The 17,495-nt window shown below is 42.9% G+C and overlaps 2 protein-coding genes across 3 annotated transcripts; both read right to left on the bottom strand.

Moving 5' to 3' along the window:
- Positions 1–591: 591 nt before the first annotated feature.
- LOC123162743 (uncharacterized) lies at positions 592–3,088 on the bottom strand. Its single transcript, XM_044580506.1, has 4 exons — positions 2,133–3,088; positions 1,828–2,025; positions 1,471–1,750; positions 592–832 (listed from the first exon to the last, which is right to left on the bottom strand). Exons 1-4 carry the CDS (start codon positions 3,042–3,044, stop codon positions 795–797), a joined length of 1,428 nt encoding a protein of 475 aa, XP_044436441.1. The 5' UTR covers positions 3,045–3,088; the 3' UTR covers positions 592–794.
- A 9,829-nt stretch (positions 3,089–12,917) lies between these two features.
- Positions 12,918–14,832, bottom strand: LOC123159522 (pentatricopeptide repeat-containing protein At1g62590). Of its 2 annotated transcripts, none has more exons than XR_006479770.1 (2): positions 14,029–14,832; positions 12,918–13,256 (listed from the first exon to the last, which is right to left on the bottom strand). XR_006479770.1 is itself a non-coding variant. In XM_044577357.1 (2 exons), the coding sequence occupies exon 1, from the start codon at positions 14,790–14,792 to the stop codon at positions 14,079–14,081; it is 714 nt and encodes a 237-aa protein (XP_044433292.1). In that variant the 5' UTR covers positions 14,793–14,832; the 3' UTR covers positions 12,918–13,256; positions 14,033–14,078. The 2 variants fall into 2 exon arrangements, 1 of the variants encoding a protein (XP_044433292.1); XM_044577357.1 differs by having other exon boundaries at positions 14,033–14,832.
- Between the last annotated feature and the right edge of the window lie 2,663 nt (positions 14,833–17,495).

Raw genomic sequence — 17,495 nt, 5'->3', positions numbered from 1 at the left:
GGTCAAGATTTTGCCGCACCCCTCAAAAATATTTATGGCCTGGACGCGTTTGCTAGGTCTGTTTGGGCGGGATTTTCCCCGCCGACCCGCATTTTGGCGGTTATTTTGCGGGCCGGGTCATTTTACGGGATCTGCTAGAGATGTTCTTAGGGCTGGAGCAGCATGGAACCACGGAGAGGTGGTGATCATTGTCGTTTTGGGTACAGTGCGTCAATTTTTTATCAGATCAGAAAAGGACTAACGCTCTCAGATAAACATAAGCAGGATCACGCACACCATTGATGCTGGTATTTGCGTACATCCGCATGTTTAATTTTGTAGACATATATGAAATGCCAGTATGACTGAAACTTGTGACGGAGCTCTTACCATCAATCGGATAGATTGCAGTAGGGAAAACAGAGGGACCTAAAGCAACTCTCAAGTTCAGCAGGTGAACAGACCGGAAAGCTGATCTCGTTCACATACAAAGATACTGCAGAGTGAACATCTACTGCTGAACAATCTACGTTTGGTGAAAACACACAGTGCAACCATAGCAATGGAAACCATAGGTTTAACTGATGACTAGGTTGAGTACATCAAATTCGATAGCTGAAGGACCATTCAGGAATTAACTATAACGGCGCACCACTTACAGTCATACATAAAGCTTCAGTACAGTGACAAAACAACACCTAGATAATCGGTTGAAGCAACAAAGCAAAATAATATGACCAGGTAACAGAGTTGGTCATCGTTGGAAAGGATGAGCTTGTCGATGCCCGCCATGGATCCAGACCAAACCATGGAAATTATCCTGAGAGGCGATTTTGCCAGCCGAGCATTAATCCTGCAGAGGAGGCAAATTGAAATAAGCTCCGGTTAGGATTGTAATGTGCTCCAAACGTAGAGCCATTGTATGAGTAAATTTGCTGCCGTTGGTAGACAAGGAAATACATAGTAAAAGCAGAGAAGAAATATACCAAAGTGCTCCTTGAACAGAATTGAACCTAGACACTATATTTTATGGACAGTGAAATTCAGATGGGACAACCAACTCTATGTAACATGGAAACTATCTTTTTGCTACCGGATACAGATGCAACATCGATACAGAAGATTGCATAAAATGGGCTGCTAAGGAAGGTAGTCTGCATAAAAACATTCAAACCATTTATTGCCCACTACACCATTAAGCTTCTGCTCCCTCCGTAACAAAATGTAAGAGGTTTTTTATGCCCTATACAAAACCAAAAAATGTCTTATATTTTGTCAGGGAGTATTTGATAAATATATGAGGGTTTGCCCACACAAATATGTATCAGATAGATGGCCTATCCATGCTACATTTGAACCACATTAGAGATTTAGCACGACATGAAAAAACTAACGGCTTGACTTTAGGTTTCGATGAAACTTACGAGGATTAGTAGTTATGTCCTTGTTGCATCTAGAAGCATGCTAATCAGGAATGCAAAACATACTCACCGGAGCTAAGATAAACATAGACTTCCACAGAAGAACAAGCCTTGAAGATGTTATATAATTTTGTGCATCCATAGTTACTTGATGAGGCCTCGTCTGACAGCTTGACAATCATTCGTTTGAGGATTGGCGCACATTTACATATCAGCTTCATGAAATCAAGTTCATGATCATCTCCTCCGAAGCCATTGATCTCCACTTCTTCGAGAGCAGTCAAGGATATGGTGTTTGATCTCCAGCCCTCGGGTTCACAAGGACAATCAAATGGGCATTCTTCATTCACCTAAAGGTAAAAAATTATATGTGAACTATTTACTAGAGAATGTAATATTGGGGGAGAGAAGCAGAGTAGAAAATTACCATTGTTTTCTCTAGGGCGATCCTGAGCCTCCGCGTAGCACAACGAATTCGATTCATCCCTAGGAGATGAAAGACGAGTGCTCCAAAACCATGTCCGTTTGTTGCGAGACGTAGCTCCAAAACAGAAAACTTGACAATCATATGCTTCTCTATCTCCTCTGTAAAGGCGTCCATTTTACCGTGAAAAAAAGACAGTCTCTGAAAAAACAATTTGGCAGTATCAATGTGCAGAAAATTGATAATCGGAGAATGCAGAAAATTCATAGTTTGAGAATGCAGAAAATTGAGCAGGAGAAGGGACGAACGGCGTAAGCATCGATGTGCAGCGAATGGAGCTGTCCTTGTCCCTCTGCCGTCATTAGTGTCACCTGCTGGAGTCGCCAAAGATCAAACATAACACGCACCCTGAAGTAGCAGTTCCACCAAACCATCTCCACCACGGGTGCCAAGACGGAAATGTCACCCGGAGTGGAAAAGGATATGATTAATTGCTTAAGCGCGGGGGTTTCGATGTCGATAGTTTCTATCTGCTCGCCATGGCCCTCCAGGAGAAGCTCCTGCAGCGACGCCGATTTGACCGTCAGGTCGCCCTTATTGAAAGAAACCCAGGCGAGGCAGAGCTTGCGCAGGCGTGGGCAGCAGGAGAGCAAGCGGTCAATGGCAACGGTGCAGTACGAGAGGGACAGCGTCTCGAGTGCGGCAAACTCGGCGCCGGCTGGCACGCGGAGGAAGACGTAGCGAAGGTTCAGCACGATGGAGGTGGCGCGTTGGAAACAAGGCAGGTTGACGACGAGGGAGCCGTGGATTAACCCCGAATCGGAGGGGATCTCAAAGACGAACTTCTCCGGCTGGAGCAGCGCCGCTGCGCAGAGCAGGGACTTGACGCTGGCCTCGTCGGCGGGCTGGTCCTTAGGGAGGCGCTGGGGGATGCGGATGTCGAGGAGGCGAACAGCGGGCGGGGGACGAGGGAGGCGGCCGAGCGCCGCTTCGAGCGAGCGGTACGGGACGTCGCGGAAGACGATGTGGCGGAGGCGGACCCAGAGGCTGCGCCACCGGCGGGAGAGGACGCCCGTGCGCACGACGGCGGCGGCGCAGTGGAGGCGGTCGAGGACGAGGATGAGCAGATCGTCGGGGAGCGCGCTGATGAGATCCCGTCCGCCTCCTCCAAGTGCTAGCAGCCGGGCGGAACGCCGGCGAACCCCACAACGCCGCTGCATCTCTCGTAGCTCTCGTCTCGAAAAACCCCAACTTTCCCCTCCAACCAAATTACTAGCTGCCAATGGAGTAACCACGGGTAGGCAGTGAGCCAGCGACTACTGTCCTACTTTTATTTACTGAGGAAGGGGTTAAGTGCTGCCATTACTGCGAGCTCTCGGAAATGACAACAACGCCGCCTCGTTTCACAACCGAACTTAATTGGAAGTTCATATTTTTTGACTGTAAGCAAACTTGTCAGTTGTGACCTTTACCTTTTACCCGCAAAAAAAAAAAAAAACCTTTACCTTCTTATTTTTTGGTTGTGACACCTTGGACCCACTTTTCAGTGTTGACTGTGCACACTACGACCGGTTTATTTTCTCATCTGGTTTTCTTCAGTTTTAGTTTGCCTGTAGACCGGCGCCGCCAAGCGGAGGTGAGTCTCAAGTTTGACGCGTGCATTGCGGGTGCAGGCTCGTCAGGAAAAAAAACTGGCGGTCGCCGGTTTAGAGGGATGGCAGGGCGGCGCAAGTGCAGCAGTGGGCAACGATGGGGGAGGGTGGTGCAGTGAGGCAGACGGTTGTGCCGGTCGTACGTGGGGTGGTTTTGGGAAAGAGATGAACATGAGGGCAGGAGGTCGAAGGTGATCTAGCCATTCATCTTGCATTCAATGACTCAGAGCGGATCAACTGCCCCAAACGACTAATACATAGACATGTCCCTTAAGTTTTGCTCTCGCTTCCATGGTGCGTGAAGCGGGTGTGGCCTTGCCTCGCGTTCTGTCGTCACTGATTGTTCATCTTACCCACCTCGACCTTCTTTCAAGCCACCGCCTTCCTCTCCACCCCATCCTTCTTCACCTCCATCGGTGGCACCAGGTCTGCGGGGACGAATTCCATGTAGAGCGTTGCTGTCTTGCCACACCGTCGTTCCTATTGGCAAGTGTGGTGAATGGGTGGTCGTTGTCCGGCATGATGAGCAGCAGGTTGTGCTCTTATGTCTCACCTGAAGCTACCGGTATAACACCTGGCATGGTCCAACCACTTTGGGTGCCCCGTCCTACTACCTATAGGGATCCACCACGCAATTGGTGGCCTCAATCAATCCAAAGGGTTGAAACCATATGGAGCATAACACATTTAAGGAAGCCCAAACCCAATAGGCACATCAAAATTGTGTACCAACTCTCAAATTTGAGACCTCAGTTGATTGAGAAGGCTCCAAAATGAAAGAGTGACGTTAAAGATGTTTGCATGTGAGGGAAGAAAGGGAAGACACCTAACTGAACGGAGAGACAAATCACCAGCTGCACGCACGGAGCTGGATTTTCTTGTGTCGTGTGCTAGCTAGTCGGGCAGTAGATCTAGTGCCCTTTGCCCCATCTCTTCTCCTTCCTCTCCCTTTCATCTAGGATTTTGGTGACATGGCACATGCTATAGCCCACTAAATAGGACTTATTAGAGTTTCCATGACTCTACATTAAATATACTTAGGAACATGAGATATACAATGATTTAATAAAGATGAGGTCAAATCATTTTCTTATCAATGTCGGTACAAGTTTGCTCCATCGGAGACCCTCCATGTAATTGGTTCTTGGAAAGAAAACCCCACCCACCTCCCGCGTCGCTTCCGACGGCGATTGGGAGGGAACCCTAACCGATGTCAGGCTCCTCCGTCTCTCAGCCTCCTCCTCCCTGTCCACCAAAGGGTGTGACCGGGCAAAGCCTGGCCGACGTCTACAGAGCTTCTCGCTAATATCTCCATCAATTCAGAGGGTTGAAGAAACCATACCATGCCACAAAATAATATGAAAGAAGATGTCAAAGTTGCTGCACTAATAGCCTGCCAATATCTCTCCTTGAAAGATACACTAATTGCAAGATTGGAATGAAACCAACAGATCCGAGGATGCAATCTATCACATACCCTTCGTCGGTGTCGGATTGGACGTTGTCGAGGTAGTACAAGACCAGAGAGGCCTTATTCCAACATGCAATCGTTGTTGCCACCTTGTCGATGTCACCAGAGAGACAAAAAACCTGAGAAAAAGAAAACAAGACAGATAAGTCCCCACTCCTCTTGCCGCCAATGAGGCTACCGGAGGTGGAAGATAAGAGGGACCGAAGCGACGGTGTGTAAGAACGTTGTTGCAGCGGCTAGGGTTGAGAGTCATGTGCATTTTTTTAGGGATACTCTTCCCAAATGCCACTCCCGCTGAACAAGACACGCGAGTTGTTTAGCACTTGTTCTCCTCAAAATACCCCTTCTGTTTTGTGCTAAATATAAGTCGTCCTGCAATGCATATAGCTACTTTAATTAGCAGCAATTTTCTAGGCTCAGTGTGTCGAGACATGTGTGTTGCTGGGCCTGCATGTAAGGGTGTCATTGGTTGAAGGTTCTTTTGTTTTTATTTTTAGTATTTTTGTTTTTCAATTTTCATCTTTTTATTCGTTTAAAATTTCCTTTCTCCACTTTTTTACTCATGAACATTTACAAAAAATTGTGAACATTTTTAAATCCTTGAATTTTTTTTTAAATTATTGAACACTTTCTAAAATTTATGAATATTTTAAAGTTCACAAACCTTTTAAATTTTGCAAACACTTTGAAAATGTATCAAATTTATTCAATTTTTTTAATATATTCTAATACATGGATATTTCAAAAATTATTGAAAATATTTTAAAATTCATGGTTTTAGAAATTGGCAATATATTTATAAATCCAAAAACACCTTTTTATTTAACGAACTTCTTCAAAATAAAAAGGTAACCAATCTTTTAAAGTAGAAATAGAGCAAGCTAAAAAATGCTAAGCGAGCAAGTGAAGCAGGGAGTCGAGCTGAGCTAGACTCCTAATTGGCACCAATTAAGATAACTCATGCACAAACTATATAGGCCAGCCCAGTTGGGTTTTTTAAAGTCCGGGAAAGAAATCAAATTCAAGAACACCTTTTGAAATCTGAGAACATTAATTCATGAGCAACTTTAAAATTTTGAGAACATTTTTTGAGTCTTGATTATCTTTTGAATTCAGGATCAATTTTCAAATTTATGGATATTTTATGAACTCATGGTACATTTTCAAATTCATGAACTTTTTTTGAAATTCGAAACACATTTCAAAATGAAGAACATTTTATTAATTTTGGAACTTTTTTGAAGTACGATATTTTTTAATCCGTTAATATTTTTGAAATCTAGAACATTTTAAAATTCATGAACATTTTTGTAAATCCGAGATCATTTTTAAAATTTAAAATACATTTCAAAATTCTAGGATAATTTTCAAATTAATGATTTTTTGAAATCCGAGAACATTTTTGAATTCATGATATTTTAAAATTTTGAAACATTTCCAAAATTTAATACTTTGGTTGAAATCTCGAACATCTTTAAGAAAACAAAAACAAAAACAGAAGTAAATAAACACCAAAATAAAAACAAAGGAAAAAGTTGCGCTCTACCAAACAACGTACGCAATTGCTCGTTATCTGCCGAGCTTCGCGCAGACTAGGGCGCTCTTCAAACTACCAACCATAGCGAGGATCGAGCATAGGTATAAAAAAAGAGGCCCCAAAAAAGGGGGCGATGCTAGGCACCGGCTGACCAGCCAGATTTTCAGCCAGTTGCCTAGCAGCTATCCAATTTGGGGACACAAACCAACAAATCAGCTTCATATCCGTTTCCTCCCCCCCCCCCAACCTCGAAGCATGGCCAGCTCACCGGTGCTCGCCGGTTGCAGCATCGGTGCCCACTAGTCCGCCCTATGCAGCAAATCGGGTTGCCAGACCCATTAAAAAAATTGGCCTGTCGATCCCTACCATTCGTCACCACTGAAACTATGTCGTAAAGCCGTCGCGGTAGCCGGTTGCGGCAATGGTGTGTTTCATAATATCTAGCATGGTCGTGTGCTCAATGGTGTCGAAGGCCTTTGTAAAGTCAAGCTTTAGCAACATGATCTCGCGCTTCGATTTTTGGCAAAGATGTATATATTGAAATGCCCAAGCGAGACAGTCTTGTATAGAGCGACCCTTCAGGAAGCCATATTGGTTGCGGTGGACCACTTGTAACATAATTTTCTGAAGACGATTTGCGAGAAGCTTGGTGATCATTTTAAGACAACAATTGAGTAATGTGATCGATCGGTAATCATTAACTGTTGAAGGCGAACTGATTTTTGGAATTAGGGTAATGAGGCCTTCATTGATACTTTCCAGGTTTAAGGTGCCTTCATAAAATTGGTTGCATAGCTCGTACATATCATGTTTAATTATATGCCAGCAAGTCTTGAGGAAAATTCCACTGAAACCATCCAGGCCGGGCGCACGACCACTAGGCATGTCTTTGATCACTGCATCTATTTCTTTAGTGGTAAAGGGCATAGTAAGAGAGTCAAGGCCAGGGGTGGGTGTTATGAGAGTAGGAAGATCAAACCTCATCTGTGGGGGCGCAACAGTTCCAATTCTCTCTTTATAAGCGTGAAAAAGTAGTGATTCTTTGCCATTGTGATCTTCAACACATGTACCACATGGTGCCAGTAGTAATGAAACATTGTTCTTTCTGAATCTTTCTGTGGCTAGAGCTTGGAAAAACTTCGAGTTTTCGTCACCGAATTTGACCCATCTAATGGTGCAACATTTTTTCCAGTACTGTCGTTGATAATCAAGAAGTCTAAGAAGATGCTTCTTAATTATATTCCTGAAGTTTGCCTCCGGCAAGGTGAGGTTCCTTTTATCTTCAATATAATCAAGTTCCTTAAGAGTCTTGTTGGAGTTTGCAATGGCAATGGAAAGTTTAGAGATATTCTTACTCCAGATCTTGAGCTCATGCCGCAAGTGTTTAAATTGCCGACAAAGAGTTGTTGCTGCATTGGTGGACTTAACTGGTTTGGCCCAAGCCTTTTGGACGAATTCCATGAATCCCAGATGTAAAACCCAATAAGCTACAAAATGGAACAGTTTGGTCCTGGGTATTTTGGTTTCTATGTTAACGATACAAGGTGTATGGTCATACATGGGTTTACCTAGTGGTTTTACCAGTGTGTTGGGATAGGCAGATGTCCAATGGATGGAGGTGAGAAACCAATCAAGTTGTTCCAAGAGCGGGTCCTTCTGCATATTGCTCCAAGCAGTGCTTCATGCTCAAGTTCAACTCCTAAGGTTTAATAGGATGGACACCTTAGTATTGTCAGGAAAACAACAAGTGTAAACTTGGAAACTAGGGGGAATAGAACTTTAAGCATGCTCAGACTGGGGTAGTGAGAGGATGGGTGACCGGCCGAGAAGCAGGCTGGTGTAGTGAGAGGATGGGTGACCAGCCGGGAAGTTACACAATTTGGAATAAGTGGTTCATACTTGAGCAGTGATGAGGGGTGATTAGAGATTAAATTGTCAAATAATTCAGAAATTTTAAAATTCAAAAAAAATTCAAAAAAAATCATTTTTTCAAAATAATTCAGAAAAACAAAAATTCAAAAAAAAATCTTTAGTCCCGGTTGGTGTTACCAACCGGGACTAAAGGTGGAGCTCTAGACAACGGCCACATGGAGATCCTTTAGTCCCGGTTCGTAAACAAACCGGGACTAAACATTTGGGCTTTAGTCTCGACCCTTTAGTCCCGGTTCCGGAACCGGGACTAAAGGCGTGTTTTCTACTAGTGACAATGGAGGAGGGCGCCGCACACGGCTAAGAGATTGTCGTCGTTATGTATGGCGCCCTCCTCCCACATATATATATAGGTGGGGGAGATGGGAGAGGCCAAGGGGTGCCCCAAGTACAGCCGAATCCTACTTGGGGTCTTCCCCAAGCCACACCCCCCTTTCTTATTTGAGTGCGGGGGGAAGGCATGGGGGAGGAGGCACCCCCCCTTCTTTTCACTCATGAGGATGGAACGGAAGAAGGGGCCACCCCTCCCCTTTCCTTCCCGTAGGGCCGGCCAGCCAAGGAGAGGGGCGCGCCAGCCCCCTAGTGGGCTGGTCTGTCCCCCCCCCCTGGCCCATTAGGCCCACACACTTACCGGGGGTGTCTGGAACCCCTTCCAGCGACCCAATGACTACCCGGTGCACTCCAAAACTATTTCGATGTCCGAATACCACCGTCCTATATATCAATCTTTACCCCTGGGCCATTCTAGAGCTCCTCGTCATGTCTGTGATCTCATCCACAAAATTCGGTCACCAAAGCATATAACTCATATAACAATATATCGTCAACGAACGTTAAGCGTGCGGACCCTACAGGTTCGAGAACTATGTAGACATGACCGAGAAACCTCTCCGGTCAATAACCAATAGCGGAACCTGGATGCCCATATTGATTCCAACATATTCTACGAAGATCTTTATCGGTCGAACCTTATGACAACATACGTAATTCCCTTTGTCCATCGGTATGTTACTTGCCCGAGATTCCATCGTCGGTATCTTGATACCTGGTTCAATATCGTTACCAGCACGTATCTTTACTCATTCTGTAATACATCATCTCGTAACTAACTTCTTAGTCATTTGCTTGCAAGGCTTATTATGACGTGTATTACCGAGAGAGCCTAGAGATACCTCTCCGGTACTCGGAGTGACAAATCCCAATCTCAATCCATGACAACTCAACAGACACCTTCGGAAATACCTGTAGAGAATCTTTATGATCACCCAGTTACGTTGTGAGGTTTGATAGCACAAAAGGTATTCCTCCAGTATCTGGGAGTTACATGAGCTCATGGTCGAAGGAACATGTATTTGACATTCAAGAAAGTAGTAGCGATAAACTAAACAATCATATGCTAAGCTAACAGATGGGTCTTGTCCATCACATCATTCTCCTAATGATGTGATCCCGTTATCTAATGACAACACATGTCTATGGTTAGGAAACCATAACCATCTTTGATTAAAGAGCTAGTCTAGTAGAGGCTTACTAGGGCCACGGTATTTGTTTATGTATCCAGACATGTATTTAAGTTTCCCGTCAATACAATTCTAGCATGAATAATAAACCTTTATCATGATTAAGAAAATATAATAATAATCATTTTATTATTGCCTCTAGGGCATATTTTCGTCAAGGGGTGGGGGCTAAGCATAAAATATGGATGTTTTGGGGGGGAGGCAAAAGGCTATGCTTGTCCTAATTTGCTCTCCCTAAAAAATAAATCTTCACATAATGTAATGTAGACCGGGGGGCATGGCCTCTGCAGCAATCAACATAGCTCTGTCACTGCATGGCACAGAATAATACGGAAGAAGATGTCAAAGTTGATGCACTAATAGCCTGCCAATATCTCTCCTCGGAAGACACACTAATTGCCAAGATCTGAATCGAACCAACAAATCCGGGGATGCAACGTCTCACATAACCTTTATCAGTGTCGGATTGGACACCATCGAGGTAGTAAGAGACCAGAGAGATCTTATTCCAACACGCAAACGCTGCTGCCACATTGTCAATGCCACTAGAGAAACGAAAATCTAAGAAAAAGGAAAAAATGGACGAGTCCCCACTTCTCTTGCCACCGATGAGGCCACCGGCGGCGAAAGAAAAGGGGGGGGGGGGGCGAAGCGACAGCTGCATTTTTTTAGGGACACTCTTCCCAAATGCCACTCACACAAAACAAGACATGCCACTTGTTCTCGTCAAAATTACATCTTTGTTTTGTGCTAAGGCTGGTCATAGTGGGGAGTAACATAGACTAGTAACATGCATATTTTACTAGTCTATGTTACTACCTCCATAATGGTAACATATAGATGATAACACGCAAGCCTCATTAATTGAGCTATAGACTCATTTACCTCGGGGTGTGTTATGTTATAGTAACTAGTATCTCTCTTCTCATTAACTCCATGCCACATAAGTAAAATTGTCTTGGAATGTGTTATGTTACTACCTAAGTTACTCCCACTATGACTAGCCAAAATCTATGTTGTCCGCAAATGCATGCAACTACTTTAATTAGCAGCAATTTCCCAGGCTCAACCACAGCAACGTTTTTTATTCTATCGATTTTTCTGAGGGGATTTTATTCTATCTACTAAGATACTAAGCTCCCTAATTTTTTAGCCTCCTACTACGTCGAGAAATGTGTGTTGCTGGGCCCGCCTGTAAGGGTGTGTGTGTCGTTGGTTAGAGGTTATTTGATTTTTTAATTTTAATATTAACTTTTTTCATTTTCTTCTTTTTTTCCTTATTCCACATTCTAAATCATTGACCATTTTAAAATTCATGAATATTTTTAATTTTTACTTAAATTTTAAAATTTGCTAACATTTTTTAAATGTATGAGGTTTATTAAAAAAATTCGATACATGGATATTTTAAAATTTTTGAAAATATTTTAAATTTCATGTTTTTAAAATTTTAAATATTTTATTAATCCAAAAACACCCTTTGATTTAACGAACTTCTTCAAAAATAAAAAGATAGCCAGCCTTCTTTTGGATTAGTTTGAATTGCTTACCACGTGTGCCACGTGGTAAGATAGCCAACCTTTTATAAGGTAGCACTGGAGCTCGTTCAAAAAATGATAAATGAGAAAGTGAAGCAGGGAATCGAGTTGAGCTGGGCTCCTAATTGGCGCCAAATGGGATAACTGGTGCTCATGCACGTAATATATGGGCCAGCCCAGTTGAATTTTTAAGGTCCGCGAAAAAAATCAAATTCAAAAACATTAATTCGTGAACAAATTTAAAATTTTAAAAATATTTCTGAAACCATAATCACTTTTTGAATACAGGAACAATTTTTAAATTCATCGACATTTTCTGAACTCGGGGTACATTTGCAAATTTAATAACATTTTCTGAATATGGAAACAAGTTTCAAATTGAAGATCATTTTTTTATTTTGGATTTGTTTTAAAAAATCTGAGATTTTTTTATCCGATAATCTTTGTTGAATCTGGAACATTTCTAAAATTAGTGAACAAGTTTTTTAAATCCGAGATCATTTTTAAAATGTAGAACACCTGTTGAAATCCTGGAATAATTATAAAATTCATTTTTTTTAAATCCAACAACATTTTTGAATTCATGAATTTTTTAAAATTTCAAACATTTTTAGAATTTAATACTTTGGTTCAAATCTTGAACATTTCTAAGAAAGCAAAAAAGGAAAAACAGAAGTAAAAAACACCAAAATAAAAACAAAGAAAAAAGTTGCGCTTTGCCTGACAGCGTACGCTATTGCTTGTTATCCGCCGAGCTTCATGCAGACTTGGAGCGCTCTCCTTTTTCCTGGCTCGATTAATTGGTGTGTGCCGCGAGTCAAAGCACAAATAGGCTGCTCTCTCTATCTCAGCGATTTCACAGCGATATAACAGCCATGACTGAATTTGCTGCTCATGCCCATGACTGAACTTGTGGGTCTGTTAGTTGAGCCATGATCTGTGGTTTTGTCAAGATAAATGTAGAAACTCTCTCGGGTTTCACATGAGCAATTGCACGAGATAATAGAGGAAACTATATTTCTGCTGCTTCGTGGTTTATTCCTCATGTGAACAATGCCACTAAAGCAGAATTGAGTGTCATTAGCGAAACATTGGTCACTGTTATAGAGTGTAAAAATCTCAGTTCTGAATTTGCAAAGGCTCTTTTATTAACTGCTTCCGGGAGGCAAACCAAGCTGCAGATTGCTTAGCGAAACATTGCTTTAGCTCCAGATCTTCTTCTTTCTGGGAATCCTCGATCCCGGACTTTATTTCTCATCTTATTGTAAACCACTTGGCTAGTATATGAGAAATAAAGTCTTGTTGCTTAAAAAAAAACTGGACCATGATCTGTTGACACAAGCATAGTCAAATATGATTCAATATCACACATATATTTATCACAGTTTCAAAGCACATGGTTCTCATGAGTTCGAGAAGATTAATTAATTCCAAGGAACCGCAAAATGAAGAACCAATATGTCATTTTTTGCATCGACATAAATATGAGATAGCCTACAATCAGATTGCCAGTTTCACAAGAAGCAAAATATAGTGAAGTATGTAAAGAGAAACTCACAAGCAACCATAGCTAATTCACCATACAACACTTGTGCCATTCCTCATGAAACCATAATTATCACTAACGTGAGACATTTTCATGGCCAAATTCCAAACAGAGGAGCAAATCCGTCATCTGTCATTCAGCTCATGTTCGGTGCTGTCAGTCCTTCCATCGACGACTCGTTGTCCATTGCTCTTACACCCAGACCTCCCGATAGCTTCTTTTAAAGGAGAGGTTGCAGGCTGCATAACACCAAGGAAATTGTGAGAGTGCAATGGTGTGAAGCTGAAAGACCAAATGTAAGCATGGAGTTTAAGATTCAAGAACCCAGAACAAGATGTGTCGAGTCATGTCAAAATCCCCCCAAAAAAGAGAAGAGGCAGCATAAGTGTTTCAGCGAGGATTATGGGAACAGCTAGTAAACCAAAAGGGGGATTGTACGGACAGCTAATGCAAAACGGGGAACTCTTAACTAGGTGTTCACTTTGCAAAGCGAAGTGCTCTGTTGAGCTGAGACTGAAATTTCATGCAGAAGAAGCTTTTGTATTTTCAAGCTGCCCCTTTATAAAAGCCTGGCTTGGAATTACCATATTCGATAAACCATATCTCATTACGAAGGTAACTTCAGTTCATTTCAATAGTTCTCATAGAGTGGATACGAGATTAAAGACTTGAGAAAATAATCCTCCTAGAATGGTCGGCCAGTTTCACGAATCTAAGTTATACAAATACAAACCTAAGTTCTACAGCAACAGATAGTTCTGACGCCTGGCACAGAAAAAATACAATGGTTCTTTTTGGCATCACAAAATAGTTCTCATGTGGTTATTATTAAGCTTCTTCGATCCACTCGAATAGGCCTCTTGAGATCTATGCTCGCATCCATAGCAATCCAAACTGAATCACCAAGCATACAGTGTATGTGGTTAACACTAACTTTAACTTGGGGGATTTCTCACTAGATTGATACTGCATATCAAACTAACAAATTCTACAATCTCGGGAAAATTTCACCTGCCTTTTGCATGATCCAGAGCAGCGAAGCACCAAAATGGCTCAGCCAATCAGTCCTCCCACGCTCCAAGAAGCTTGTCGACCATCTCCACCGTCTTCTTGGACTCCGGCAGCCGCATAGCCTCCTCCAGCGCCCACGCCTCCTCGACCCTCGCGTCCTGCAGCATCGCGTCCCGCACCGCCTCCTGCAGCTCCTGCGGGGGCGGAACCCCGTCGGCGGCCATCTCGCCGAGTGCGACGAGCGCGCTCTTGGGGTCCCCGAGCCTGCAGAACCCGGCGACGGCGATGCCGTAGGTGGCGGCGTCGGGCCGGCGCGGGGAGTCGGGGCGGCAGAGCCAGCGGAGCACGGAGGCGGCCTCGCGGGCGCGGCGCATCGCGAGGAGGTGGCCGAGGAGCGGGGTGGCGAGCGGGAGCGGCGAGGGGCGGACGGGGTGGTGGCGGAGCGCGGTGAGGAGGGCGAAGGCCGGGGTGAGCGTGGGCAGGGAGGCGAGGTGCTCCGCGAGCGGGGGGAACGGGAGGCGCTCCGGGGAGCCCGGCAGGAGGAGCGCCGCGGAGAGGAGGCGGCCGGCGGCGGGGACCTGGCCCTCGGAGATGAGCCGCGGGATGAGCGCGGAGATGGTGTCGAGCTCGGACGGGGAGAGGGGGGAGGGAAGGGGCGCTTCCCTTGTGCAGAGGCCGCGAAGGAGACGGCGGAGGACGGCCGCGCCGGCGTGCGGCGGCGGCGGCGGCGGCAGGAGCCGGAGCGATACGCGGGGAAGCGACATCTTTCGGGGCTTGCGAGGGAGTTGGGCCGGGAGAGGGAGAATGGCTCCGCGGTTTATTTTTCTCTTTCAAAAACCGCTCAAGGTCAATATTCAATAAAACAAATCCTTACAAAAAGGACGCGAATATAATGAACATGGTTAACACTTACAAATAGTAAATCGAAAAAAAAGTAGAAGCAACCAAATCTACTTTTTTATAGCGTGCATAGTCGACCCGTATACTCGCGTATGAAGTTTCACGAACAAATGACATCTGTAGTCATCTGGAAAAAAATGACAAAATCGACACTATGCTAAAAAAACACTATTTGATACTCCCTCCGTTCCAAAATAGATGACCCAACTTTATACTAGCTTTAGTACAAAGTTGGGTCATCTATTTTGGAACGGAGGGAGTAGATAGTAGTGATGTTTGAATTGTATTTTGTTCACTATGAATATCATGGGTGTCGGTACTTCACCAAACATCACGCGCGAGTAGAATGGTGGTCCAAGTTTGATATCCCAAAATTTCAGATTTTAAAAAATATTATTAGTATTTTTTCGAATTTTACTATTCACATGGGTGTGTGTGGAAGCATGTTGACCTTTATATTTTCATTACAAAAACTTCGGTACAAGAATATGAAGCTTCTTAAACAATCTAGGGTTGTTTGGATTGTGACCATTTTTACCATATATTGCCACATGATTTTTGCCACACTTGCCTTAGTTGAGTTGCTCAAATTGCCAGTCCCTCCCACTAGTGTTTTGCTTCGTTTATTTTCTTCTATTTTCCTTTATTTTTTCTTTCTTTTCTCATTGGATTTTCTTTTTCCTTCATTACGCTTTGTTTGTTTATATTTTCATTGGTTTTCTTTTGTTTTTTCTTTCCTTGTTATATTTCTTTTTGTTTCTTCCTTGGTTTACTTCGTATTCTTTGGCTTTCTTTAATTTTCTTCTTTCTTATTTTTCATTTTTAATCATGCCTTTTTTAACACATGTCAACTTTTCTCAATGCAGAATTTACTATTTTAACGCACACATTAAACATTTTTTGATACACTTTGGAATTATTATAAATAGTTGACATACAATTTTTAAAGTACATGTTTTCAGCACCTTTTGAAATACACAGTAACATTTTCCAAATACACGTTGTACATTTTTATGAACTACACAAATATTTCTTTATATTCTATAAACATTTCAAAATTTTCATGGTTATTTTTTTGGAAACACTTGAATATTTGTTTAAAATTTTAATGTTTAATTTTAATGTAAATAAACAAATTTTACCTACCGAAACATTTTTACATTTTTAAACCATTTTTTGAAATGGCAGAACATTTTCAAATCACCGGATTTTTTTATTTAAATGTGACATACATTTTTTAATGCTATGCAACATTTTTACATCCCACAACCATTTCTTACATGGTATTTAATTTTACTGGAAATATCTTAAACATATTTTTGAAACTCGTGAACATTTTTTAAATTTAATGTACATTTTTTTATACTTATGAGAACATTTTCTGTTCTTGTATAAACATTTTTTAAGAGTAACGTACATTGTTTAAACATTTTATATTTTTTAAATGTCACAATAAAATTTTGCACACATGGTTAACATTTTTCTATACACACTTAACATTTTCGAATATATGATTAAAAAATTAAAAGGTTTATGTGAAGTTATTTTATTATATATATATATTGATTATTTCTAAATATAAATAATAATAAAAATAAAGCAAAAAATGTGAAGAAAAAACAAAAAAAACAAGTGTGGCATCCACATGTGCGTGGTTACTGGGCCGGCCGAGCAGCGGCTTCCTACAGGCGACCCTGTGCCAGGAATCGCTTTTGGCGGCACATAGGTGCACCTGGGAAGGAGCATCTTTCGGGCTTGTGGGGTTGGGCTGGGAGAGGGAGAATGGGCCGGAGGTACACTGTATCTTCGCGGTGTATTTTTTTTTCTTTCTAAAAAGGCCTAAGGTCATATATCCAATAAAACTAGTCCTTTAAAAAACATCTGTACAAGAATATGAAACTTCTTAAACAATCCATCACCGCCTCACCATGAGCAAAGTTTGTTGCTGCCTTTGGCCTCATCTTACTGGAGGAACATTGGTGAAACCTAGAAGTTTGTAGAAGCAATGACTGTCGATGTAAACCAGATGACACCGACGACGATGATCTGGATAGATCGCCGTCTCGAGGAAGCTGGCACCAAGAGGGCCAGAAGACAATCTCAGCTCTAGCCACACAGAGGAGGGGCAAACAAACATCATGAGTTCCCCGACCGGGCTTCATTAATTGGATGGCGATGAAACCACATAACTAAAACATGACGCGCCACCATCTCCTCCACATGACATCATCCCCGTGGATAAATGCTAAGCATGCCAAACCAAATGGCCAACTATTGACACTATCCACCTACTCGTGGATGCAGCTCCAATGAAGCACATCGACCTAATCTTACCAGCGGCGAAGAACTCGAAGACCCTACAGGAGATTGTACAGGCAGATAGACCCCGGGGTTCCCCAATCTCCCGTTGATCTTAGCAGCCGGCGGAGGGCAAGTGAATCAGTGGCACCCCCGAACTAGTAGAAAAGGGGGCAAATGTCCAGGCGGGGTCAGCCCATTAGTCCCGGTTCAGTCAAGAACCGGGACCCATGGGGGCATTGGACCCGGTTCGTGAGCCCCGGGGGCCG

This window comes from Triticum aestivum, chromosome 7B (assembly GCF_018294505.1).
Source record: "Triticum aestivum cultivar Chinese Spring chromosome 7B, IWGSC CS RefSeq v2.1, whole genome shotgun sequence".
Taxonomy (NCBI): domain Eukaryota; kingdom Viridiplantae; phylum Streptophyta; class Magnoliopsida; order Poales; family Poaceae; genus Triticum; species Triticum aestivum.
The sequence above is the reverse complement of the archived record's forward strand: the minus strand, read 5'-3'. Positions and strand labels throughout refer to the sequence as shown.